This window comes from Dipodomys ordii, unplaced genomic scaffold (assembly GCF_000151885.1).
Source record: "Dipodomys ordii isolate 6190 unplaced genomic scaffold, Dord_2.0 Scaffold79, whole genome shotgun sequence".
In the NCBI taxonomy this organism is placed as follows: Eukaryota; Metazoa; Chordata; class Mammalia; order Rodentia; family Heteromyidae; genus Dipodomys; species Dipodomys ordii.
In genome coordinates this window covers 708,400-736,378 of record NW_012267295.1, presented here as the reverse complement: position 1 = coordinate 736,378, position 27,979 = coordinate 708,400, and the positions used below count along the sequence as shown (strand labels likewise).

Below are 27,979 nucleotides of genomic sequence, written 5' to 3'. Positions count from 1 at the left end.
GAGTGGATCCCTCTGGATGCTCACAGTCCCCTTTTAGGGGAGGCAGAGCAGGAATGATGGCCATCACAGGCTCTCTGCGCTCGGTGGAAATTCGCCTTCCACTGCCGGACGACCCACTTCCACAGGTCCTTCTCTGGATCTAGATCCAAGCTTTCTCTGGAGGAAAGGTCTGCTGATCTTTGGAAAAGCAAAACAAACTGATCTTGTCTCTAAAAGCAGCTTCCTGGCCCGCATGGCCTCGCTACACAGGTGTGACAATCCCTGGAAAAGCCCGAACGAAGCAGGCCAGAGGCACCTCTCACCTACCTATTAGGCCCTCCCCATCCGGGGGCGGGACCCACTAAATTTCACGTGACAGCAGCCTCGCCCACTCACGGCAGCCTTTGCGCCATAATCCCCGCCCCTCTCCTGGCCCCGCCCCTTGCCTTAGCTCCGGTCCCTCCCCTTCCCATCCAAGGGGCGGCGGGAGGGGCCCGGAGCAAGATGGCGGTGAACCTGAACCACAGTGAGAACCGCCGCGGGGTGGTCGTCCCTCAAGGCGAAAGGTGACCGAGGGGATGCCCCGGATTGCTGCGGAGGCGGGAGGAGATAAGTGGGGTAGCCGGGGCCGGTTCTCTGGCCGGTTCAGTTTCCCGCCTTTTTCGGGCACGTGGTCCTGGAAGATTGCGGGCGGGCCGGAGCACGTGACCCGACGCGTGGCGGGCGGGTGGGAGCGGCGTCCCGCGGCGGAGGAGGGCACTGCGGGGACGCGCCCGCCCCGACGCCCGCAGTGAGGCCTTGGGGAGGAGGGACGAGGGGGGCTGTGTGGCACCTGGGGGAAGGATCTGGAGCCTTCGAAGCCCTCCCCTGGTCCTCGGAATTTCCCAAAGCCCCTTCCACCGCCCGCCCGCCCCGGTCCGGGAGAGGGACGCCTGTCCTGCCGTTGGGCCTGCCCGGGGCACGTCCCGCATGGCTCCCGCGGCCTCCCCCCGGCCTGGGGGAGCGGGCCCTTAGCTTTTCCATTGGAGGCTGGCGCTCCACTACATCTCCACCTCCGGTTTCTTGCTGGTTAATTGGAGATGAGTCCCTTGGATTTGTTTGTCCCGACTTGTTTGGAACTGAAATCCGCAGATCTCTGCCTCAACCCCCACCCTAAGTAGCTAGGATTACAGGCCAGAACCACCAGTGCCCAGCTCATTACAAGTTAAGCATCCCTTATCTAAGAAATCTAAAATCAGGGCTGGGAAATTGGTTCAGTGGTAGAGCGCTTGCCTTGCATGCTTGAGGCCCTGGGTTCGATTCCTCAGCACCACATAAGCAAAGAAAAAGGAAAAGCCGGAAGTGGCGCTGTGGCTCAAGTGGTAGAGTGCTGGCCTTGAGCTGAAGAGCTGAGGGACAGCGCCCAGGCCCAGAGTTCAGGCCCCATGACCTGACCAAAAAAAAAAAAAAATCTAAAATTCTCCAACATCCAAAACTTTGCCAGTACGATGCCTCAAGTGGAAATTAATTACTTCCTTCCTTCCTTCCTTTTTTTGTCGGTTGTGAGGCTTGGACTCTGGTCCTGGGCGCTGTCCCTCAGCTCTTCAGCTCAAGGCCAGCACTCTACCACTTTAGCCACAGCGCCACTTCCAGCTTTTTTCTGCTTATGTGGTGCTGAGGAATCGAACCCAGGGCCTCCTGCATGCAAGGCAAGCACTCTACCACTGAGCCACCTTCCCAGCCCAAAAATTCTTCTCTATGGAACTTTTTTTCACATGCAACACTGTTAAAAATATTGTATAAAATTACCATCAAATTTTATGTATAAATTGCATTTGAAATATAAATGAATTCTATGTTTAGACTCAGTCTCGAAAATCTTACGATGAGTATGAAATATTCGAAAATCCAAACTATCCCAAGCATTTTGATAAGGGCTTCTTAATTTATTCTAAAAAATCAGTATATGTGGTTCAGGCCCCTAATCCTAGCTATTGGGAGGCTGAGATCAGGAGAATTGAGGTTTGAAGCCAACCTGGGCAGAAAAGTCTGTGAGACTCCATCTCAGCTGAAGAAGCTGGCAGGAAGCAGCATCCCATTAAAAATATATATAGGGCTGGGAAGGTGGCTCAGTGGTAGAGCGCTTGCCTTGCATGCATGAGGCCCTGGGTTTGATTCCTCAGCACCACATAAGCAAAAAGCAAAAAGCCGGAAGTGGCACTGTGTCTCAAGTGGTAGAGCGCTAGCCTTGAGCTGAAGAGCTGAGGGACAGCGTCCAGGCCCAGAGTTCAGGCCCCATGACCTGACCCAAAAAAAAAAAAAAAGAAAGGAAAAAGGTATACTGTGAGTCAGGCACCAATGACTCACACCTATAATCATAGCTACTCAGGAGGCTGAGATCTGAGAATCAAGGTGTAAAGCCAGCCCAGTTAGACAAATCTGAGAGAGATTTGTCTCCTTTAACCAGCAAAAAGCGGGGCATGGCTCAAGTGGTAGAGCATCATCATTGACTGAAAAGGCTAAGCAAAACCATGAGGTCCAGAATTCAAGTCCAAGTACCATTGTGCTTGTGCACACACGCACACACACACACACCTACACACCTACCTAGTGCAAAAAAGGAGGCATGACTTAGTAGTAGAGCACCTGCCTACAGAAGTGCAAGCCCTTATGTTCAAACCCCAGTACTGCCAAAAAGGAAATCAGAATTTGTTAGTAATTAATCATGAAGGGAATGACTTTTAATAATGTAAGTAAAAATACTAACAATGATCATAGTGATGCTGTTGTCATCCCATGAAAAAAGTATGAAAATGATTTAGTTGATATTTTATTGTGAAATTTATTCATTTCTCCTTGGTTTACACAAGGACTTCTGAAATAAATTCAGTCTTTAAAGCAGAAACATCAAAAAGCATATTTCAACAGGACTTTCTAAAAGGAAATTTGGGGGCAGGGGGCGTAGAATTTTTAATTAATTTTATATACAAAGTATTATATTTACGCTAAAATATCTATTGCAAAACTGCCCTACGATATATTGTTTCAATACTCCCAAGTGCCCATTTCACCTTAAGCCTTTCCCCAAACTGTCCACATTAAATAATTCCCCTTTCCTCCTTTTCCTGAGCCCCGGTAAGAACCATCCTACTTTGTTCCTATGTATTTGGCTTTAGATACTCATATCGATGAAATCCTGTAGTATTTGTCTTTTGTGACTGGTTTATTTAATTTTAGTTTCCTCAAGATTTGTCCAGGTTGTAGCAGTAAAGGTTGGTCAAAGGAGATTATCATACAGTTCAGGCAGAAGAGAGTTTATTTGGAGAGCCAAACCACCAGGCTGCATGCTAGAGCAGGGTGTAGCAACCTGACTTAGTTGCTGGATGTGTTGTCTTATCTAGGGCAAAAGGTGGAAGTTGCCTTAGAGTCTAGGGCCCTTTTACTAAATCACAGTCAGGCGCTTGATGATTACTTGGTGATTACAGGTTTCCAGCAGGTAATTTCTGGCAAGGCTACAGTACTGTCTTTTGTGAAGAGAAAGTTAGGGAAAGTGGGCTGTTATCCTGGGCTGACCTAAAAGTAGCGTGTTACAGCATTTCTTTTCAAGTTTGAATACTATTCCATTGTATAAGGTTCCATATTTTATCTTTAGATCTATTGATAGGTATTTAGGTTACTTATACTCTTGGCTATAGTAGCTAGTGATAATATGAATATAAGTAAAACCATGAGAACTCTTTATATACGAAAAAATGGTTCCATAGAGATAGGTTGTTGTTGTAGCACTGTTCTCTCCAAATCTCTGTTCCCTCCAGATCTCTGTTTCCAAAACTTTTCTTTGTTCCAGTCCTGGGACTTGAACTCAGGGCCTGGATGCTGTCTCTGAACTTTTGTTCAAGGCTAGTGCTCTATCACTTGAGCCACTGCTCCACTACCAGCTTTTATGGTCATTGACTAAAGAGAACTATGTCATGGACTTTGCTGTCTGGGCTGGTTTCGAACTGAGATCTGAGGATCTCAGCCTCCTGAGTAGCTAGGATTACAGGCATGAACCACTGGCACCTGGACCAGACTCATTTTTCACTGTAAGACCACCTGGGCTAGGTTATAGCAGCAAGTCACATGTAATCATAATAGTATTGATCACCCTTTCTTGGTTGACTCAATAGTTATATATTTCATGGTCTCTTCTTCAGTTTACATTTGTCCACAGGCAATAAGTATTCTTTTGTAATATATTATTCTCTTGAAATATGAAGTCAGGTCAATTGCTGTTATTACAAGCTCAAACGAATGTTTTTAACAGCCACTTACTTAGTTTCTGGAAATTGTCTAAAGAGTTTTGGGAGGTCAAGCTGGTGACATTGTCAGGCTTCTGCTAAGCTCACATCTCAGCTGAGTGCCATCATAATAGAGAACAAATGGTGTGTGTGTGCATGTGAGCGTCTGTAAAGCTTTCTTTGTTTTTGTGTTGTTTTTGGTGTGTCAGTACCAAAGTTTGAGCCTGTATGCTTTTGTTTTGGTCGGTTGTAGGGCTTGAACACTAGGTCTGGGCCCTGTCCCTCAGCTCTTCAGCTCAAGGCCACAGCACCACTTCCGGTTTTCTGGTGGTTAATTGGAGATGAGTCTGACAGACTTGCTAGCTTTGAACTGTGATCCTCGGATCTCAGTCTCCTGAGGATTACAGGAGTGAGCCTAGATTTCAGAATTCTGAAAACATTGATTGATGGATTTTACCAGTTTATGCATTGCTTTTGTGGCAAGGTTGACATTCCAGGTTTCCTATTTTGCTATTTTTCTAATATTCTGTATTTTCTTAAACTTAAAGAAAAGTGAGGTGCTTGTGGCTCAGCCTATATCCTGGCTACTCAGGAGGCTGAGATCTGAGAATGGTAGTTCAAAATCAGTCCAGGCAGGAAAGTCTGAAATTCTTATCTCCAATTAACTACCAAAAAGCCAGAAATGGAGCTTATCTCAAGTGCTAGAGCGCTAGTCTTGAGTACAAAAGCTCAAGAACAGTGCCAAGGCCCCGAGTTCAAGTCCCAGGACTGGTGCATGTGTGTGACTGTGTGTATATGGGTGTGTGTAGGCACACACACACACACACACTCAGCCCTTTCCTTTTCGTCTGCATGCTACTACTCTAATTCCACTTCTTATTGCCTTATATCAGAACTATTTTACAAACTCAAACTGAACCTTGCAGTGTACCACGTCCTCAGCCATGTGATTCCCTCTGAGAAATATGCAGCCTTCACTTCCTCCAGGTCTGTCAAATGATGCTTCGAGGCTCTAATCCCCGCTAGGCCCTCTTTACTGTACCCCACTGTTGACAATCCTCTTTTTTTTTTTTTTTGTTCGGTCATGGGGCTTGAACTCTGGGTTTGGGCGCTGTCCCTCAGCTCTCCAGCTCAAGGCTAGCGCTCAACCACTTGAGCCACAGCGCCACTTCTGGTTTTCTGGTGGTTCATTGGAGATGAGTCTCACGGACTTTCCTGCCCGGGCTGGCTTTGAACCAAGCTTCTTAGCTCTCAGCCTCTAGTAACTAGGATTACAGGCGTGAGCCACCAGCACTTGGCGACAGTCCTTTGCTCCTGTGCTTTGGGTGTGATGAAGCCCCACTGCCCAGTTTCCCCCACCTGTGCAGTTGCTTTCTGTTATCCATTCCTGCTTTTCCATTAATGCTGGTGACCTGCTGATTGGATTGGCCCCTCCTTCCCCTCTGCCCATGGAAATGCTGCCTTTCTCTTCAATCAGCCCAAACTACTGCCCTCCTATGAGGCCATTCATAATTGTTTCACCCATTAAATTGCTGTGACATTTGTGTTCCACTTTCAACATGTGGGTCACCTATTGCTAGTGTGTCACCTATGTCACTTTTCATTTATTCATCCAACATATATTTTAGCAACACTTCATCTATGCTGGGGCTATGGTAGCAAAGAAGGCAGTCATTGTCTAAAATCAGGGGAGGACATCAAACAGATAAACACACAGGTTTAGTAATTATTAAGGAAGAAAAGCTGGGCGCCAGTGGCTCACACCTGTAATCCTAGCTACTCATGAGGCTGAGATCTGAGGATTGTGGTTCAAAGCCAGCCTGGGCAGGAAAGTCTCCAATAAACCACTAGAAAACCGGAAGTGGCGCTGTAGCTCAAGTGGTAGAGTGCTTTCCTTGAGCTGAAGAGCGCAGGGATAGCGCCCAAGCCCAGAGTTCAAGCCCCACGAACAACCAAAAAAAAAAAAAGAAAGAAAAAAGCCAAGAGGAGTCTGGGAGTGGGAAAAGGATGAGTCTAAGCTTCCTAGGTTAAGATAAAAGGGAACATCTTACCTTACCTACCTTCTTTAAAGAATGTTTCTTCAAAGAAACTCACACCTGTATTCTAAGAACTCAGAAAGCTGAGATCTGAGATCACAGTTTGAAGCCAGCCTAGGCAGAAATTTTGTGAGACTCTTATCTCTAACCAGCAAAAAACTAGAAGTGTGGCTTTGGTAGAGCACTAGCCTTGAGCAAAGAAAAATGAAGGGAGCTGGGTATTGGTGGCTCATGCCTGTAATCCTAGCTACTTAGGAGGTTGGAGATCTGAGGATGTGGTTCAAAGCCAACTTGGGCAGAAAAGTCCCTGTGAAACTCTTGTTAACCACTAAAAAACTGGAAGTGGCTCTGTGGCTCAAGTGGTAGAGTGCTAGTCTTGAGAGCAAAGAGGCTTAGGGACAGTGCCCAGGCCCTGAATTCAAGCCTGAGGACTGGCAAAAAAAAAAAAAAGGAGTATGTCTTGGTCCTGAGCCAGACCCAGTACTGGCCTGCGCACCCATGCACATGCTTGTGCGCACGCGCACGTACCCATACACAGAGAAACATCTCAGTACTTTACATGTACTGCCCAAGAAATATAATAATTAATGAATAAACATTGAGAAGAAAAAGAAAATCCAGTGATAGAAGAGCAAGAGTAAATAAGATCAAACAGTTCCTTTATGGTTAATTAAAATAGTAAGAGTAACAACTGACATTTATTGAGTACCTACTAGACTACACAGTGTACTAAGTGTGAATGTGTCATTTTGACATTTTTTTTTTTCTTTTTGGATGGTACCAGGGATTGAACTCATGGCCTTGCACATGCTAGAAAAATACTGCTGAGTTCTATGTGCAGCCATTTTAGTAAGTTCTTAATTGTGTGCTGTCGGTCATTCCTTTTCTGCAGTATCTTGAAGCAGTGTTCAGATGTGGAGCTCTCCTTCCCACACTCACCGCGGGGCTCCAACTTCTTTAATGGTACAAAGAGGGGAACGTTGTTTCTCACTTCATTCCGGGTAATTTCCACTTCTCCTTTGATTTACCGATTAATTCCACATTTGTTTTCCTTCAAATTGGAGAGAAGTTAAACATTGTTTTTCAAAGTATTTTAAAAACCAATTTACTTTGAGGCTTTTTTTTTTTTTAATGAGGAATTGACTAGGAATTTGGCCTAGAATGCCAAAGCAGCCTTGACTTGTCCTTATAAGTCTATCCACGGACAAACTCTGTATTCCTTTTCCAAAGTTTCTTTCCTCACATAGGTGATTTTTGTGACTTCGCACTCGGTCAATGATCCCATGTTGTCTTTTATGATGCCATTCGGTCTGATGAAGAACTGCACTATTGAACAACCAGTGTTGGGTGCAAACTACATTCAAGGGACCATTCAGGCAGCTCCAGATGGTAAGTTCCAGATGGTAATTCCTCCTCACAAGTGGAATTTTTGGATCCCATTGTAATCCTAGCTACTTGGGAGTCTGGGATCTGACCATTGTGGTTTGAAGCCAGCCTGGGAAGGAAAATCCAGGAGACTCATCTCCAGTTAACCATTATAAAAGCCCAATGTGGAGCTGTGGCCCAAATGGTAGGGTGCCAGTCTTGAGTGAAAAGGTTAAGGGAGTGTACCCAGCTCTGAGTTCCAGCCCTAGTACTAGCATAAAACAAACAAAAAAGGAATCTGCTTTTTTTTCCTTTAGAAGGGTTGAGATTCAAACTTGGCTGTCATTGGAGTTCAAAGCACATCAGCCTGCTCGGGGCACTGCTTCTTCAGCGGCAGTCCTTGTGCTGCCAGCGGCGCCAGTCTCTGAGTCTGTGCCTTTTCTCCCCCAGGTGGCTGGGAAGGACAGGCTATGTTTAAACTAGTCTTCCGGAAAGGAGGTGCCATCCACTTTGCCCAGCTGATGATGCAAGCTGCTTCTGCTGGTGAGCAGTGCTGATGAAGATTCAAGGAACTGACGCGGGACAATTATTTGGGCAAAATTTGTTATCCAGCAGGCATTTCTTGGGCCTACCTGCTATCTGCCAGTCCCAAACTAAGGCAGAGACCCCCAAGACTATTTAGGGGGAGACTGTGGTCTAGTGGGGACTTGCACAAAGCTACCTAGAAGATTAATTCTACCTGATTGTCTTTTGTCCTTTAATTCTGGTCTCTTGTACTCATGAGTGAGCCCCAGGTGCTTTAGCTCTTCTTCCTGTGGAATGGCTTTGGATCTTCTAGCCTCTCTGGTCTTGTATTTGCTTCTCTTTTGTTACTCTTGTCTTCCATGAGAAGAGAGTGGAGGTACTTTCCTACACAGAGAACTTAAACTTTGACCACAAATTATCTTTTTGTGCTGTATTTTTGTCTAACCTACCCTTGCTTTATTCTCCAACCAGTTGGGACTCTTTTGTACCCTATTCTGTTTCAACTGAGCCTTCATGCTATTTGGTGTGCTAGGAATGCACTTTTCCTTTCTCCCTTGTCTTCCCCCTCCAACTCTAGTAGGGACAGACATGTTATATATACATAGGGCTCTATCAAGCTGACCTCAAATGTGTAGTACTTCTCCTCAGTCTCCTGAGTGCTGGGATTACAGGCAGGCACCACCATACCTAGCTCTGTATATACATTTATTTTGATTCCCTGAAGTGTTACTGGATATACATGCAAAGTGGTGGTTAATATTCTGTTAAATATTTTGATAGCTGCTATATTATCTGTCTTAAAAGAATTCCTATTTTTGCCAAACTTTATTTTCTCAGCTGCTCATGGAGTTCCACTTGGTGTCCCAAATTACTGGATCAGCCCTCCAGGAATTTATGTTGTTACTGGGGAGGGGAGCATGTGCACTCCAGAGACACCTTGTCAAGGTAAGATATGCTGAGGAGATGGAAGAGTATGCCAGATGACTTCAGAATTACTCTCTGTAGCCTTGCCTAAACTGCTGCAGCTATAGCCTAAGTTTGGGGGTTTAGAAAATGATTGAGTAGAGCTGGGAATGTGGCTAGTGGTAGAGTGCTTGCCTCGCATGCATGAAGCCTTGGGTTCAAGTCCTCAGTATCACATACACAGAAAAGGCTAGAAGTGGCACTGTGGCTTAAGTGGTAGAGTGCTAGTCTTCAGCAAAAGAAGCTCAGAGACAGTGCCTAGGCCCTTAGTTCAAGCCCCAGACAAAGAAAGAGAGAGAGAGAGAGAGAGGGAGAGAGGGAGGGAGGGAGGGGAAGGAAAGAAAGAAAGAAAGAAGGAAAGAAAAAAAGAAAAGAAAGGAAAGAAAAAAATAAATGGTCGAGTCCATACTTTGTTTCCAAATTAAAATCCAGTGGCAATTTAGCAAATTAGACTTGAAGCTCAGAGTTACTGCATCTATGTGTGCTTGTCTTAGAGCTTGAATTCAGGTGCCTTAGCTTTTTGCACAAAGGTGGGTGCTTTACCGCTTGAGGTACACCTTACAGCTTTTTGGTGATTAATTGGAAATAAGAGTCTTACAGTCTTTCCTGCTTGGGCTGGCTTTGAAACAAGATCCTCAGATCTCAGACTCCTGAATAGCTAGGATTATAGGCACTTGGCTAGCTCTCCTTGTGATTTCTTGGGCTCTTCTTGTTCTCTCCTTGGAATACAATTTCTCCTTTGTTACTTTGATTCTTTTCAATCAGCATCCTGAGATCTAGGAGTAAAGGTGTGTACTACTACATGTGTCTATTCATTCCTGTTTCAATATTTTTTACTTTCTAGCATTTTCTTTTTTTAATTAAAATCTACTTTATTAAAACTGTAGATGAATAAAAATATCTAGAGCACATGATCTCAGTAAGAGCTTTGCCATCTTCAGAAGATTGCTGTAGCTTAGGCATGCTGCTTCTCAGTTCTCAGGTGGCTGCAGTTGCTCAATATTCCTCATTATACCATTCCACTTCCCATTGAAGAAAAAATGAGGCCCAGGATAGACAATGATAGAATATTAGTATTTTCCTGACATCAATCTTGATGGATATAGAAAAAAGTATTCAACTATGGGAATATGGAGACAATTAAATACACTTGAAGTTGCTTAGGTAGTTGTCTGGGTAAAATGGAGAAGCCAACCATTTGACCTGCTTGGGTGGATAAAGTTGCAGGTTGTGACAAAGATTTGGCTTGCTCAGTAATGCATGAGATTGGTGACACTTCTTTTTTGGCTGGTTAATTGGAAGTAAGAGTTTGTTGGATTTGTATGCTTGGGCTGGCTTCAAACCACTATTCTCAGATTTCAGTTTCTTGAGTAGGTAGGATGATAGACATGAGCCACTAGCACCCAGCCCTAGGCACCAGTTCTTGGAGTGGTGAAATTCTTTGGAAGTTAATGTTAGTGAAGGTTGCTAGGGATTAGTGGCTCATACCTGTTGTAATCCTAGCTACTTGGAAGGTTGAGATCTGAGAAACTGAAATTTGGGCCAGCTCAGGGAGAAAAGTTTGTTAGATTTCATTGTCAAAACAATCAGCAGGGCTGGGAATGTGGCTTAGGGGTAGCGTGTTTGCCTAGCATGCATGAAACCTTGGGTTTGATTCTTCAGTACGACATAAACAGAAAAAGCCAGAAGTGGAACTGTGGCTCAAGTAGTAGGGTATTAGCTTTGAGCAAAAGAAGCTCAGGGACAGTGCCCAGGCCCTGAGTTCAAGCCCCAAGACTGGCACAAAAACAAAAACAAAAAACAAAGCAATCAGCAAAGTTGGGCGTCAGTGGCAAGGAGATCTGAAGATCGTGGTTCTAAACCATCTATGATGAATGCAGGAAAAGCCATTGACTATGAGTTCATGTGAAGTTGGAGCTAGCCCTGCTTAATGTGCTTCCATGCTCCTGGTTGTGAACTTAAGAGGCAGGTGTGAAAGGCTTTTGCACCAGGAACTCAACATCATTCTGTTTGGGAGCTACCTGATTTGAACACCAGAGTCTTCATTGAAATTATTAGTTGAGTCAGTTGGTTTACAGTACTTAAGGAATTTGTTTAAAATCTTTTTTTTATAAAATTAGAACAAATGTATTAGTAAAGAAGAGCTGGGTTCATAATATAGAATATATCATATGCTATTTACTTACCATCTAGCATTTAATATCCTCAATTTAAGCATATATTATACCGATTAGCTTTACAATTGTCCAATCACTTTGGGGATTGTAATCAAGGAAATAAAATTTATTGCAATATTAATTGGAAATAAAATGCTTTCCAGCATCAAGGAAATTACGTACCTTTTATTCACGTGCTGAAATATGATCCAGTTTTTAATGTATGTAGTAAATGTAAGAAACAATTAACAGAAAAGAGCTATGTAAAACTATGATCAATATGATCATGGTGATATAAAGATATATACAAATTCTACAAAGAAATAGCATAAAAGTAGCACTGTGGCTCAAGTGGTAGAGTGCTAGCCTTGAGCTGAAGAGCTGAGGGATAGTGCCCGGGCCCAGAGTTCAGGCCAACGACCGGACCCAAAGAAAAAAGAAAAAAAAAAAAAGAAACACCATAAATATTATTGTTTGGTGATAGAATTAAAGATGACTTTTTCTGTATTCACCCTCTTCTGTTTTCTAAAGAATATGTCTCATTAAGCATGTAATACTTTATTCACAATCCAATTTTTATTTAGTAAAATATGTATCTATGCCCAACTATGTATAGATCTGACCATGGGTGGTTCAAATCTCAAAAACAGGCACTGATAAAAACCTTCCACTGGCCATGTATAAAGGAAAAAGTTTGCCGTTGCTCTGTTCAAATTCTCTATCACTTTGCTTCAGCATTACTTTCTAAGTTCTTCTTTCTCACTTATTCTTTATCCACAGGATAATTCAGTATTTTTTCCTTCTTTTTGGCATTCCCAGTTTTTGTGTATGGAGCACCCCCGGTAGGATATGGAGCCCCTCCTCCGGTATATGGCGCCCCTCCTCCTGGATATGGAGCCCCCTCTGCAGGATATAGAGTACCCCCTGCAGGATACCGAGCCCCCACAGCCGGATACGGGGTCCCTCCACCAGCATATGGCCCGCCTCCTGCTTACGGAGCCCCAACCCCTGCATATGGAGTCCCGCCTCCTGTGTATGGAGCCCCACCTCCGCCACACGGAGTCCCACCTCCTGCCTATGGAGCCCCACCTTCCGCACACGGAGCCTCGCCCCCTGCATATGGAGCTCCGCCCTCCGGATATGAAGTCTCTCCCTCAGGAATGGAGGCCCAGCATGTTAGACATGGAGCCTCCCCTTCTGGGTACCCATCCCCACTTCCTGTACCCAGAGTCTCATCTGCAGCCCCACCTGCTGCCCCACCTGCCAACTCTGTGGCAGGTCAGACTCCTGGAAATGAGGCTTCGCCTCCCTCTACCTCTTCTCCGCCCAATTCTGGTCCTTCTAAGATGTAAGCCTTGATTTACCGAGCAAAAGGACACCCAAACATGGAAATCAAGCCATGGAGAACAAACGACTCAGGTATATGATCACAGACCCATGCCAGGTGGTTAAGTCACACTTTGAAAAGGCAAGTCTTAAGGGAAAGCCAAGCTTTACTGTCATGTCTCGATTTTAGAAGCAGAGTCAACTTTTGATTAGCCAGGCTAGAGGAGGAGTAGCCCTATTCCTAGTAATTTGGTTGACATTAGCTGTGTTGAAACACTCTGAGCTGGTCGCCAGTGGCTCATGCCTGTAATCGTAGCTACTCAGGAAGCTGAGATCTGAGAATCACTGTTCAAAGCCAGCCCAGGCAGGAAAGGTGGTGAGGCTCCTATCTTCAATAAAGTACTCAGAAAACCAGAAGTGGTGCTATGGCTCAAGAGCTAGAGCGCTTGCCTTGAGCTGAAGAGCTGAGGGACAATGCCCAGGCGCAGAGCTAAAGCCCCTTGACCGATTAAAAAAAAACTAAAAAAAACAGTCTGAATGTGAGCTTGGAAAAAGCTTTCTTCCCATCCCTATTCAAGAAACAGTTACATTTCCTTTGCTAGGCACCTTGAATATCACCTTGAATACAGTTTTTTTCACAACATTATGAACATTAGTGAAAGGATGAGAATTTTATAAATTATAATATAGCTGTACAACTATTATTCTTGTTAATATGTTTAGAGGTAGATAAAGCAGCCTTTGAGAAGACTAGCAAGAACGAAACAAAAGGAAAAGCTTGAGAAAAATGAGTATATAAAATCTAAAGCTTTGGGGCTGGGAAGGTGGCTCAGTGGTAGAGCACTTGCCTTGCATGCATGAGGCCCTGGGTTCGATTCCTCAGCACCACATAAGCAGAAAAAGCTGGAAGTGTTGCTGTGGCTCCAGTGGTAGAGCGCTAGCCTTGAGCTGAAGAGCTGAGGGACAGCGCCCAGGTCCAGAGTTCAGGCCCCACAACCGGACCCCCCCAAAAAAAAATCTAAAACTTAATATGACAAAGATTAAAAGATAAATAATTGTCCAGCAGATGTCATATATGTTAATAAAAACAATTTGTAGTCAGACTATATGAAGAACCACAGTACAATAAAAAAAAAAGGAAATGGATAAGAGATATTGCTGAGGCAATAACATGGTAAAAAAATACTCAAAAAGGAGGCTCAACTTGGCTAGTGTTAGAAATATAACTTGAAATGAGAAATGATTATCTCTAAAGATTTACAAATTTGAATATTTTGTGTGGTGTTGAGGATAGAGACTAGGGCCTTACACATGCTGGGGCACTTTACTACTGAGCTACATCCTACCCTTCTTTAATTTTTTTTTTGTAGTGAGTCTTAAACTCAGGTCCTCATGGTTTTGCTTGGCTTTTTGCTCAAAGGCTGGCCCTCCACCACTTGAGCCATACCTTCACTTGCAGCTTTTTGCTAGTTAACTGGGGATAAGAGTCTCATGGACTTTTCTGTTCATGTTGGCTTTGAAACTCGATCCTCAGATCTCAGCCCCCTTACAAGCTAGGATTCTAGGTGTGAATTACTGACACCTAGCTAATTTTCCTTAATTTTAATTTATATTATTTTTTTGAGATAGAATACTGTTAACTAAAAAGCCCAGGGCTGGGAATATGGCTTAGCGGTAGAATACTTGCCTTCACATGCAGGAAACCCTGGGTTTGATTCCTCAGCACCACATAAACAGAAAAAAACAAAGTAGTACTATGGCTCAAGTGGTAGAGTGCTAACCTTGAGCAAAAAGAAGCCCAGGGACAGTGCTCAGGCCTTGAGTTCAAGCCCCAGGACTGGCAAAAAATAAAATACAACGCCAGGTGCTGGTGGCTCACGCCTGTAATCCTGGCTACTCAGGAGGCTGAGATCTGAAGATTTCGATTCAAAGCCAGCCTGGGCAGGAAAATCTGTGAGACTCTTACCTTGTATAAACCACTAGAAAACTGGAAGTGGTGCTGTGGCTCAAGTGGTAGAGTGCTTGCCTTGAGCACAAAGAAGCTGAAGGACAGCACCCAGGCCCAGAGTTTGAGCCCCACAACTGACAAAACAAATAACTAAATAAATAAATGCCATCTGGAACTGTCCTTGAACTCAACAAATCTGCCTTCATCTTCTGAATAGCTTGGATCCCAAGTGTGTACTACCACATTTGACTGTATATTTACATTCATATATATGACTATAACTCAAATATTTATAAGAAATGTTCTGCAATGTGTCATCTACATTAATGAAATCTGAGGGATTTCTGGCTTTTTGGTGATTAATTGGAGATAAGAGTCTCACAGACTTTTTGCCTGGCCTGGCTTTGAACTAAGATCCTCAGATTTCATTCTCCTGAGTAGCTAGCTAGGATTACAGGTGTGAGCCACCAGCACCTGGCTGTGATTATCTTCTTGGTGTATAAAGCCTTTAAAATGTTTGGATGCTTTTCTTCAAACAGGTTAGAGTCATCGATTAATCTTCAGTGTAACAGCTAGGAAACCAGATGCTCCTATATTGTCAAGGACAACCTTCTCCAAGGAAGTCAGGTAGGTACTAATGGTGGGGATATGTGTGCAAAGAGGTTCCTGGGTCAAATGTATTTGAAAAAATTAGAGCTTCTCAGAGCCTTGAATATATTCATGGATATCATAAATCTTGAAGGAGAGATTTTGCACATTTATGTTTTTTTCCCTCAATTATTGAGCCTTAGAATATTTTATTCACTAGGCATTGTGAAGCACTTTCTGGAATAGACACTGGAAGTTAGAATAATTACAGGTGCCTGCAGCTCTTCCTAACATGAAGATAAGTCAAGGACCATTGTTCCTCCCATTCCAATGAGGTTTAAAGAGAATGGGGAATCTTCTGGAAGGAGATGCAGTAATATAGATGCTTTTTCCTCTAAGGAACTACTGGCATAGAATCGGGTCAAGGAAGCTGGTAAGTGTATGCCACTTGGCTGGGCAGCTAGTATGTAGAGATGTAAGAAGGTAAGATGTAGATATGACCCTTATGTAAAAGTGCAGGCAGGCAATCCAGAATATACTAGATCTGAAACATTGGGCATAGGATCTGACTCTTCCCTAGTATTTTTGGAGGAAAATTGCAGGATTTTATTTTAAGAATTTCTTTGTGGAGCCATGTGTGCCGGCTGTAGTCCTGCTACTAAAGCTGCTGGGAAGGTGGCTCAGTGGTAGAGCACTTACCTTGCATGCATGAGGCCCTGGGTTCGATTCCCCAGCACCACATAAGCAAAAAGAAAAAAAGCCAGAAGTGGCGCTGTGGCTCAAGTGGTAGAGCGCTAGCCTTGAGCTGAAGAGCTGAGGGACAGCGCCCAGGCCCAGAGTTCAGGCCCCACAACCGGACCCAAAAAAAAAAAAAATCAACAAAAGCCTGAAAGTGGAAGTGTGGCTCAAGTGATGGGGCAGTGCCAGCCTTGAGCAAAAAAGTCAAGTGATAGCACCTAGGCTCCTGAGTTCATGCCCAGAAAATCCCTTCCCCAGTATTTTTCTTGGGCTCAGGATATAGCTTAGCACTGTACACTTGCCTAGCATGCGCAGTGCCCTAGTTCAATCCCCAGCACTACACCAAATACACAGTTTGTACCCACATAATGCTGTGTGGGACACCTACTGTTAGTGCCCATTGCCTGGTATTCTTGTTCCTGAAAAGCCAGTCTTTCTGTAATAGGTACTTTTTTTTTTTTTTGCCAGTCATGGGGCCTGAGCTCTGGGCCTGGGTGCTGTCCCTCAGCTCTTCAGCTCAAGGCTAGCGCTCTACCACTGGAGCCACAGCACCACTTCTAGCTTTTTCTGCTTATGTGGAGCTGAGGAATCGAACGCAGGGCCTCATGCATGCAAGGCAAGCACTCTACCACTGAGCCACCTTCCCAGCCCCTGTAATAGGTACTTCTTACAAGAAATGCTTTATTTCCTGTGTATTCAAAGGGACTAGTCTGATCTGCTTAGGACAAACCTGGGGAGAATTAGTAGGACCTGCTACATGCTTTAAGCACTCTGCTGGGTCCATCAGCCGCCTTCTGACACAGTGCTTCCTTCCTTTCAGTGGATCCCCTTCTTCTTCCTATCACTTCCCTAGTTGTTTTTCACTCTCTCTCCTTTTTTAGGTTTGTGTGGATTTCTTTTTTTTTTTATTTATTTTTATTTATTTTTTTTTGGTCCGGTTGTGGGGCCTGAACTCTGGGCCTGGGAGCTGTCCCTCAGCTCTTCAGCTCAAGACTAGTGCTCTACCACTTGAGCCACAACGCCACTTCCGGCTTTTTTCTTTTTGCTTATGTGGTACTGAGGAATCGAACCCAGGGCCTCAGGCATGCAAGGCAAGCACTCTACCACTGAGCCACCTTCCCAGCCCCTGTGTGGATTTCTTTATCCATTCATCCACCAAAACATATTTAGGTTGTTTTCATGTCTTGGCTATTAAAATATATTGTAATCAACATTGTAAGAAATACAGACATCACCAGGCGCTGGTGGCTCACACCTGTAATCCTGGCTACTCAGGAGGCTGAGATCTGAGGATAGCAGTTCAAAGCCAGCCCAGGCAGGAAAGTCTGTGAGACTCTTATCTCCAATAAATCACCAGAAAACCAGAAGTGGCTCTCTGGCTCAAATGATAGAGCATTTGCCTTGAGCTGAAGAGCTGAGGGACAGTGCTCAGGCCCAGAGTTCAAGCCCCATGATCGACAAAAAAAAAACACAAAACAAAAAAAAAAAACAGGTATCTCTTTGTAATCCTGTTTTTAGTTCCTTTGCATATATAACCGAAAAATGAGATTGTTGGGATATATGGTAATTTAATTTTAAATATCTTGGGAACCTTTAAACTTTTCCATAATGGTTAGCAGTGATCCCTCACCTATCATGGGAGTTACATTCCAGAGACCCCTGCGATAGGTAAAAATCCATGAAGTAACAAGATTATATTTATTATTTATATGTGTTTTAAGTCTTTACAAACCCTTCCTACCCTCCTACAAGCCTTTCCCACACTCTTTTGGGTCCGGTCGTGGGGCCTGAACTCTGGGCCTGAGCGCTGTCCCTCAGCTCTTCAGCTCAAGGCTAGCGTTCTACCGCTTGAGCCACAGCGCCACTTCCGGCTTTTTTCTTTTTGCTTATGTGGTGCTGAGGAATCGAACCCAGGGCCTTAGGCATGCAAGGCAAGCACTTCAGATGCTCTTAAACACTTTCTAACCTCTTAAACCTACATAATTTTAGCAACATATAAAATTCTATGTGGGTACTCACCAGTGAAGTATACTGCAACTTGAATGATGAGGATTGTGAGTTACTTGCTGTGCGGTACTGATGGCGATGAAGGTGGTGCTGATGAGCTGAATGTACTGCACAGCCAAGCAGAGCATTGCAGCTCTTCCGAAGGTGCCCCTTCCCCAGGCGCTTCATCGTGTGGTGCAGTGCCTTCACCCTGGGTCGTAACTTCTGTTTCTGCTAAAGGTGTAGGGGTAACTGATCTCTTTATCTGAGTGCTTTTTTCTTCTGAGTGAGAAGGTTTTTAAAAACTGACATGCAGGGGCTGGGAAGGTGGCTCAGTGGCAGAGCACTTGCCTTGCATGCATGAGGCCCCTGGGTTCGATTCCTTAGCACCACATAAGCAAAAAGCAAAAAGCCAGAAGTGGCGCTGTGGCTCAAGTGGCAGAGTACTAGCCTTGAGGTGAAGAGCTGAGGGACAGTGCCCAGACCCAGAGTTCAGGCCCCACGACCGGACACAAAAAAAAAACAAAAAAAAACTGACATGCAGCTCTCGATTGTACTTATGAAGCGCAATGAACGAAGCATCTGGGGGTCCCGTTCTTCGTCCACTCACTGAACTTCTTTGGCCATTCTGATGATGATTGCAAGACAATCGAGTGTCAAGGCCAACCTCTTCCTCTTCTCCAGCCTGTAGTTCATCTTGTTTTTTATCCTCTTCTTTACTTGCTGGCTTCATCTCATGCATGTTAAAAACTTGTTCAGGATTTGAGTCCCCTTCCTTGATGATGGATTTGAATGTGTCATTCACACACTCCTCAGTTCCAGTTTTACTGGCAGAAGCAGCATATGTCAAACTAGCCCTTGCTGGCACTGAACGGGGTTGGTCTGGTGAGAGCAGCACTTGATGGTTCTGTTTCATCATCCTCATCATCATCCTCATCACTGTCATGAACATCTGTGCTTTCCACACAGCTATCATAAAGTTTCTTGGCCTTTGTCCGGATGGTGTTGGTATCCAGTAAGATCTTCTTCCTGCAGTCATTTATCCATAGGGCCAATGCAGTCCCCACCCTCACAATGGCCTTATTGAGGGAAGTGACCACCCTCTTTGCAGTCTCGTTAAAAGTCATCATTGCCGTAGAGCTAATGTTCTTCTTGTCTTTATGTAGTGAACAGTAGATTCATTGATCCTGTAATGGTGGCCCACAGCTCTGTAGCTTTTGCCTTCCTTTAACATGTCAAGAAGTTCCACCTTTTCTTTGATGGTAAACATCTTCCTCTGGCAATTGGCTTCACTGCCACAAGCCTTGGAAGATACAGAACATTTGGGTGACATCGTAGGGCTTGAAATAAATTCCAACTTCTATGAAAATTTCATAAAAATACAACACCACAGAGTGACACTACACGCAGCAATTAGATGTTGATGTGAAGCAGACACGGAGAGATGCTGAATGTATGGGCAGGTGAGCCCACTCCACCGGGCACTCCTCTTCTTGTCTCACAGGTGCCAAGCAGTAGAAGCAGCTTCCTTACCCATACTGGCCTGATCATCTCCACATCTGCGAGGTCCTGGTGAGTCCCTGTCTCTGCTGGGGGCTTGGTCCCTGGTGGTCAGTGCTGACGCTGGGGAAGGTGCTATGAAAGGTCTGAGGAGGAAGCCGGGCACCAGTGGCTCACACCTGTAGTCCTAGCTACTTAGGAGGCCTAGATCTGAGGATCACGGTTCAAAACCAGCTCAGGCAGGAGTCTGAGACTCATCTCCAATAAACCACTAGAAAACTGGAAGTGGCGCTGTGGCTCAAGTGGTATAACGCTCGCCTTGAGCTGAAGAGCTGAGGGATAGCGCCAAGCCCAGAGTTCAGGCCCCACGACCGACCAAAAAAAAAAAAAAAAGGAAAAGAATGGTCTAAGGAGGGCTTGGATTTCTCTGGGACCAGAAGGTCTGGCTGCCATATAACTTGAGTATGAGGATTACTGAGAGCCCCAGGCCAGCTGTTTCTGACTCCACTTGGCTGGCACAGGAAGGAGATAATCTTACCCTTCAAATTCTCCATAGCTGCACACTTTCATCCCCCAATGGTGTTTGCAGACCTCTGAGAGCGCATGGGGGTAAAGGCAGCAGGTGGCAGCTGGCTGACCTCTTCGCTAACTACTTCCTTTGCCAAGGGCCCTAACAGGTGTTTCATATGCGTAGTTCAAGGTGGTGGTAGTTAGATTCCCTCAGAGATAATGGAACTGAGGTGAGAAGAGCTGGGTGTGGTGGCCTCTAATCCTAGGCCAATAATCACATGTTTATAGTCACAGCATTCAAGAAACAGATTTGAGGCCAGCCTGGACTATGTAGTGAGACCCTCTCTGACCTGTCTGAGATAGATAGGTAGATAGAAGAAGGAAGGAAAGGGAAAGAGAGAAGAAAAAAAGGGAGAGAGAGAGAAAGAAAGGGATGTCAAGAGGGAGGGAGGGGGGAAAGAAGAAAAGAAGGAAGGAAAGTAATTAATTAATTAATTGGTTCCAGTATGCAAGCAGACCATCCAATTTAGTAAGCTAGTTAGCTTCACAGCAGTACAGAGTGGCAGGGAAGGACTGAACCTGATTTGTTATTTTTTTTTTTGTTGGTCATGGGGCCTGAACTCTGGGCCTGAGCTCTGTCCCTCAGCTCTTCAGCTCAAGGCTAATGCTCTACCACTTGAGCCACAGCACCACTTCCAGTTTTCTGGTGTTTTATTAGAGATACGATTTTCACAGACTTTCCTGCCGGGGCTGGCTTTGAACTGTGATCTTCAGATCTCAGTCTCCTAAGTAGCTAGGATTACAGGCGTGAGCCACTGGCACCTAGCTGTTTTTTGTTTTTGTTTTGTTTTGTTTTTTTTTTAAAAAAAACTTAGTTTCCCCTTAAAATTAATCTGTGCCTCTTATGCAATGCTATGTATTGCTTGCCCTTATAATGCTTAAATTCTAGTAATACTGAGAAAGACAATAAATATAAGTGATATGCCATACTAGGAACATCATATTCAAACTGCAGAAGAAGACAAAAAGAAGGTGGTGAGCACAATGAAAAACTAGAGCAGACAACTGAGTGTAGCAGTGCACACTTGAAATCTTGGCACCTGGGGATAGGAGATTCTCCAGTTGCAGCATAGCCTGAGCTACTTACTGAGATCTTGTCTCAAAAAACAAAGCAAACAAGAAATAGAACAGAGAAAAGGAGATTGGAGGTGCTCAGGGGTGGGCATGAGGCAGATTGCAGTAGGGTAGCTTGTTAAGAAGGGAACATTTCAATAAAGACCTTCCTTCCCTTTCCTTTTCCTTTTTCTTTCTTTTCCTTCATTCTTCCTTCCTAGAAATGAGAGGTGAGCCAGAGCAACCAATACACACTCAAGGCTTTATTAGGGGCAGACCTGTCGGGCTGCTCCAAGAAGGAATGGAGGCAGCAGCCATGGATAGGTGTAGGCTTAATTTAAGCAAAATTTTAGGGGACAGTCATATGGGTCACATTACGTAGACTATGGGAATTTGGGGATAGGGTCAGTTCTGAGAAGTGGTGTTGTGAAGGTGTTATGTGGACTACAGGAATTGGGGGAAGAGTTACATTCCCAGAAGGAGTGTAATAAGACTGTTGGAACTAGGGCAGGAATTTGTCAAGCTAGAAAAACAGTAGGGGGGAATAGTAACATTTTTGTAAATAGGTGGACACAGGGTGGAGCCTTAATGGGCAAGCTGACTCTGAGACCTTAGACTTCCTTCCTTCCTTCCTTCCTTCCTTTCTCCCTCTCCCTCTCCCCCCCCCACCTCCCACCTGTCTCTTTCTGTTCTTTGCCTTGCTAGGCAGGTGCTCCATCACTTGAGCCATACCTGCAGCCCTCAGCAGAGTGAGGAAGTTAGCCATGCAGACATCTGCAGTATTCTAGTCCGAGGAAGAGCTACTGCAAATGTAGCTTAGCTCCCAGGTGCCATAAAAAAATCATGTTCTCAAAGAAAGGAAATACTTGAAAATAAGTTACATGCCAACCATAACAAGAGATCTGAAGCCATCAGTGTGAAAGAGCTTAGTGATAGATAGGAAATGGTTTCTGAGTTCTTCTTTTGGAAAGCAGGACTCCTGAATGTGTCCAGTAGAGAAAAGAGAAGACAGTATAACTGAAGAGGCACTGGGTCTATTCTGGTTTTACATCTCCATTAAATACAGCTGTGCTATACCTCTTGGTTTCTTTGTTGCTGAGATCTGTGGTATGCATTGTGTCGTGCTGGTCACATAGGACACCACCCAGTAGGCAGTTATGTGTGGAAGAGTTCTCAATTTAGTGTGTGGGCTCTGTATTTTCCTGCTGCATGATATTTTTTGGTTCTAAAAAGATGAGTTTTTTGTGCCAGTTCTGGGGCTTGAACTCTAGACCTGGGCTTCTAGCTAAAGGTTAGCACTCTACCGACTTGAGCCATAGCTCCACTTCTGTTTTTGTTTTGGGTACTTAATTGGACATAAGAGCCTCAGGGTCTTTCTTGCCCAGCTGGCTTTTAACTCTGATCCTCAGATCTCAGCCTCCTGAGTAGCTAGGATTACAGGCTCATATGAGCCACTGGCTCCTGGTGAGATAGATCATCTTAAAGCTCTCATGTAGAGAAGGCCAGAAATAACTGATGTGAGACCTGAGGCCAGGACAATCACCTGTTTGAAGTGATGCCCAAGATGGTGCCCTGGACTTCTTAGGATTAGTCAGGTAAGGCATTGATGGAGGGACATGTGAGCTGAGGATGTAGACTACCTGTTCTCTGGAGCACACAGACTGCCCCAGAGATAGACTACTTCATTATATGTCCACTCTCTTCCAGATCCCACCTGGGCAAAATATAGAATGAGAGCATGTGGACTTTACTTCCTGTGTCACTGCTCTGGGAGGCTTGTCCAGACCTCCTTTGTTGTCCCTTCTGATGCCCCTTCTGCTTCTGGGCCTGGGCCTGAGACCTGTATTTGGGCCTTGACATATGGTGACTTGATAACTGCTTTAGAACTATTTCTGCTCAAGCTTGGCTGCTCCCTCAAACCCAATTCTGATATTAGGCATCTGGATGTTACTTGATGCTCTACAGGAAAGAAAGGGGGGGGGGAGCTGGCTCCTGATCCCTGTCAGAAGTGTACAGTCTGCACAGGGATGAAAGGAGCTTTCTGAGCAAGGGAAAAGGGAGAGGACCTGAATTGGTCTGATGTCCTTACCAAGAAGGCCTTTGGTCTGACCATGTGCCCTAGCATTAGACCAATGGCCCTTGGCAAATACTCTGTGTCTGCAAATCCTCCTGCTTCTATTACAGATGGCCAAAAGACGAGAGCAACTTCCCAGGCTGGGGAACATTTTACTACTGTATCACACTTCCATATAATAATAGAATTTTATCAGAACTAGGCATCTCAAGGTTTATTCTATATAGGTTTTTTTTTTTTTTTTTTGGTCGGTCGTGGGGCTTGAACTCTGGGCCTGGGCGTTGTCCCTCAGCTCTTCAACTCAAGGCGAGCACTCTACCACTTGAGCTACAGCGCCACTTCCTCAAGCTTTATTCAAGAAGTTTTGGGCTAGGGATATCGCTCAGTGATAGACTGCTTGGGAGTTCCAAGGACATAAAAAGAAGATACAGAGGACATTTTATCCCCTGTAGTTAGAGAAAATAGTGTACAGTACAGTCGACATCCTCTTAGCCAAATAAGCCTTATACTAACAGCTTACTTAGTTCAGTTCCCATTATATATCGTCTTTCAACATTAAATTATTGGGCATACTAAAATATGAAAAAACAAGATTAGAAGGAGCATTAGGACTACACTCAAATCTGGCTGAGATAATAGAATTAGACTGGGATTTAAAAACAACTGTAAAGGACTGGGAATGTGGCTTAGTGGTAGAGTGCTTGCCTAGCATGCATGAAGCCCTAGTTCGATTTCTCAGTACCTCATAAACAGAAAAAGCCGGAAGTGGTGCTGTAGCTTAAGTGGTAGAGCACCAGCCTTGAGCAAAAGAAGTGTAGGGACAGTGCGCAGGCCCTGAATTCAAGCCCAGGACTGGCAAAACAACAACAACAAAAACTATGATTGGTATGTGAAGGGCTTCTCTGGGAAAAGGAAATTATACACAAGAACAGATAGATAATATAAGCAGAGATTGAAACTGTAAGGCAATCAAAAGGAAATGTTAGGGATCAAAAACACTGTAGCAGAAATGAAGTTTTTTTTTTTAAGTGCCAGTTATGGGTCTTAAACTCAGGGCCTGGCTGCTGTCTCTGAGCTTTTTCTCAAGGTTACTTGAGCCACAGTTCCACTTCCAGCTTTTTTTTTTTTTTGTATTGGAGATAAAAGTCTCATGGACTTTTATCCTTAGAGCTTAGCCTCCTGAGTAGCTAAGATTATAGGTATGAGCACTGGTGCTCAGATGAAGTCTTTTGAGAAGTGCCCTTCAATAAAGTGGGCATGCCATGGAAGGAATCATGGTCATATGATTTGATCATCTGATTTGGTCAGATGACCAAATCATGAATCATGTCAATAGTAGCCACCAAAACTGAAATGCGAAGTGAAAAACATGGAATAATATTGAATTGATTGTCTTCAGTTATTGGACCATTGCAAAAGGTATAACATACACATAATAAGAATACCAAGAATAGGGAACAAAAAGTACTTGAAATAATAATGACTGAAAATCTTTTAAAATAAATGATAGACATGAAGCCATAGGTCCAGGAAGCTCAGTGAAAATCAAGATGGATAAATGCAAAAAAAAAAACCCACCTGTGTGTATCATATTGCAGTAACAAAACAAGAACAACATTGAAAGTAAGAGTAGGTCTTATTCTGGAAGAACATGTCAAGATGCAGACAAGAAGTACATCAGGGCTGGGAAGGTGGCTCAGTGGTAGAGTGCTTGCCTTGCATGCATGAAGCCCTGGGTTTGATTCCTCAGCACCACATAAGCAGAAGAAGCCAAAAATAGTGCTGTGGCTCAAGTGGTAAAGTGCTAGCCTTGAGCTGAAGAGCTCAGGGACAGCACCTAGGCTGAATGTAGTAGAATGAAATATTTAAAGAAAATATTGAAAGAAATAAATACCAACCTAAAATGCTGTATTCAGTAAAGTGGTAATGGTTTACATCTGTGATCCTAGCAAGTCAGGAGGCTGAGATTTGAGGATTGCTGTTTGAAACTAGTCCAGTCAGGAAAGACCAAGGGACTCTTTATCTCCATTAATCACCAAAACCTACAAGTGGAGGCATGGCTCAAGTATTAGAGTGCCAGCCTTTGTACAGTATCTGTAGTATCTATGAAAGTGCAGTGCTTTTTCAAAGTAGACTGGGATTGGTTGAAAATGTATTGTAAAATCTAGGGAATAGTTGTAAAAATCTAGGGAAACTACTGAAAAAGTTTTTATACAAATTAAAATCAATATCATAGAAGAGAACAAATAGAATCACATAAAATGCTTCAGTAAAACCAGACAGTCTGCCGGGTGCCGGTGGCTCATGCCTGTAATCCTAGCTACTCAGGAGGCTGAGATCTGAGGATCACGGTTCAAAGCCAGCCTGGGCAAGAAAAGTCCATGAGACTCTTATCTCCAATAAAACTACTAGAAAACCAGAAGTGGCGCTGTGGCTCAAGCAGTAGAATGCTTGCCTTGAGCTGAAGAGCTGAGGGATAGCGCCCAAGCCCAGAGTTCAGACCCCACGACCGACCAAAAATAAAACAACTAGACAGTCCAGGTATAGTGGCACATTTTTATAGTCCCAGTTACTGGGGGGGGGCTGAGGCAGGAGGGTGGCTTGAGCCCTGGAATTCAAGGCCAGACTGAGCATGAGAGTGAGACCTTATCTAAACGTACAAAACCAGAGCCGGCAGAAAGAGTGTGTCTTAGGCCATTTTCTCTTGCTATCACTGAATATCACAAACTTGGAAACTTACAAAGTGCCACGGACCGGGTTCTGTCGGGAGCAAGAATACAGTTTTATGTAGCTATGGCTTTAGAGGTTGTGAACTACAAGATTGAGGATTGCTGGTAAGGACTCTGTAGAGTTGTAGGTGAGAGCCGTGCAAACAAACAGACAATTGGTTTTGTAACAGACAGAGGAGAAGAAAGATAAAAAGCAGAGATAATATTCATAGAAATAGTGGCTGACACCTTCCTCATTTCTTGAAAGGAATATAAACAGACAAGAAGCTCAAAGAAGTCCAAATAGAACAAATTCAAAGACATCCACACTGACCCACGTTATATTTTTCAAAGTCAGAAACAATCTCGAAAACAAGACAAGAGTGATGCTTCATATACCTGTCTTCAGTAAGATCATCAGTTTAAATTTTTATCATGGCTGGACATGGTGGTTGCCTGCAATCCCACCCACTCAAGAGGCAGAGATTGGTAGGATCAAGATCAAGGCCAGATTGGGCAAGTTAGTGAGACACCATCTCAACCAATAGCTAGCTGGGCATACTCTTCATCCCAGCCCCAAGAATGCATAAATAAGAGGATTGAGGTCCAAACCAGCCTAGACTAAATGTGAAACGCTATCTGAAAGATAACTAGTTTTTTAAAAAGTTAAACTGGGAGCTGGCGACTTACACCTGTAATCATCGCTACTTAGGCAGCTGAGATCTGCCCAGGCAGCAAAGTCCCGTGAGACTCTTAATCTCCAATTAACCACTCAAGAACTGGAAGTGGCATTTTGGCTCAAAGTGATAGAATACTAGCCTTGAGCAAAAGTGCTCAGTGACAGCTCCCCCTCCCCTTAAGTTCAAGCCCCATGACTGACAAAAAAATAAGTTAAAAAAAAAAAGGCTGGGGACATGACAACAGGAGTGAGCGTACAAGGCAGTTCCACACCAGACGGAGGACGAACTATCTCAGATAGGCAGTAATTATGTCAATTGGCTGGGCCATTTGTTAACACCTGCTTTTGTCCAGCAAGTAGGGAGGTACTTGGATCCCACACTCATAGATAGGAAATAGATGCCAAAAAGAGTGTTGTTGCTCAAAGTTGTAGAGCACTGGCCTTGAGCAGTAGAGCTCAGGCACAATATCCAGGTCCTGACTTCAAGCCCCATAATTGAGCATGCCTATAATCCTAGCTGCTTAGCAACCAGAGGTAGGAGGGTCACAATATAAGGCCAGCCCTGAAAAAGAATTAGACCCTATTTGAAACCAAAAGGACTTGAGCCACAGTTCAAGTGGCTTAAACTTCACTTGCCTAGTAAGTACAAGGCCTTGAGTTCAAACCCTAATACCTCCCCCACAACACACACACAAACACAAACAACATATACACAAACCCAGGTTACTCATCAGAAACTTAAGGGCAGGAGATAATGGGCCTTTATATTCACTAGACTGAAAAAAATGTTAACAAAGAAATGGTTAAGGCACACCTGTAATCCGAGACTTTGGAAGGTTGAGGCAGGTGGATTGTGAATTTGAGGCCAGCCTGGGCTGTATATATTGAGACCATATCTCAAAACAGCAGCAATAACCAAAACAAACAAAAAAACACTCAAATGAGTACCACAGGCTAAAATGAGATGACACCAAAAGCCATAGTTACAGAAGATATTTGAGAAACAGTCCCAATAAAGGTTATATACAAAAGCAATTATAACAGCCAATGTTATTAGTGGTTAGTAATTTTATTTTTTATTTTCTACATAATTTAAAAGACTAATATGGGCTGGAAATGTGGCTGCGTGGTAGAGTACTTGCCTAGCATTCATGAAGCCCTGGGTTCAATTCCTCAGTACCACATAAACCAAAAAAGCGAGAAATGGTGCTGTGGCTCATGTGGTAGAGTTCTAGCCTTGTGCAAAAGAAGCTCAGGGACAGTGCCCAGGCCCTGAGTTCAAGCCCCAGGACTGGCCAAAAAAAAAGACAATATGTTTAGAAGAAGTATTGCTATTCTGTAATAAAGAGTCTTCCAGCCTAGCACTGATGGCTCACATCTGTAATCCTGGCTACTCAGGAAACTGAGATCTCAGGATCGGAGTTCAAAGCTGGCCCATGCAGGAAAGTAATGAAATTCTTATCTCCAAATTAACCATCAGAAAACCACAAATGGTGCTGTGGCTCAAAGTGGTAGAGCACTAGCTT

The 27,979-nt window shown here is 44.1% G+C and overlaps 1 protein-coding gene across 1 annotated transcript; it reads left to right on the top strand.

The window, feature by feature from the left end:
• The first annotated feature begins 483 nt into the window (after positions 1-483).
• Positions 484-12,635, top strand: Wbp2nl (WBP2 N-terminal like). Its single transcript, XM_013024772.1, has 6 exons — positions 484-545; positions 7,167-7,275; positions 7,522-7,663; positions 8,090-8,182; positions 9,002-9,109; positions 12,103-12,635. Exons 1-6 carry the CDS (start codon positions 484-486, stop codon positions 12,633-12,635), a joined length of 1,047 nt encoding a protein of 348 aa, XP_012880226.1.
• Positions 12,636-27,979: the final 15,344 nt, after the last annotated feature.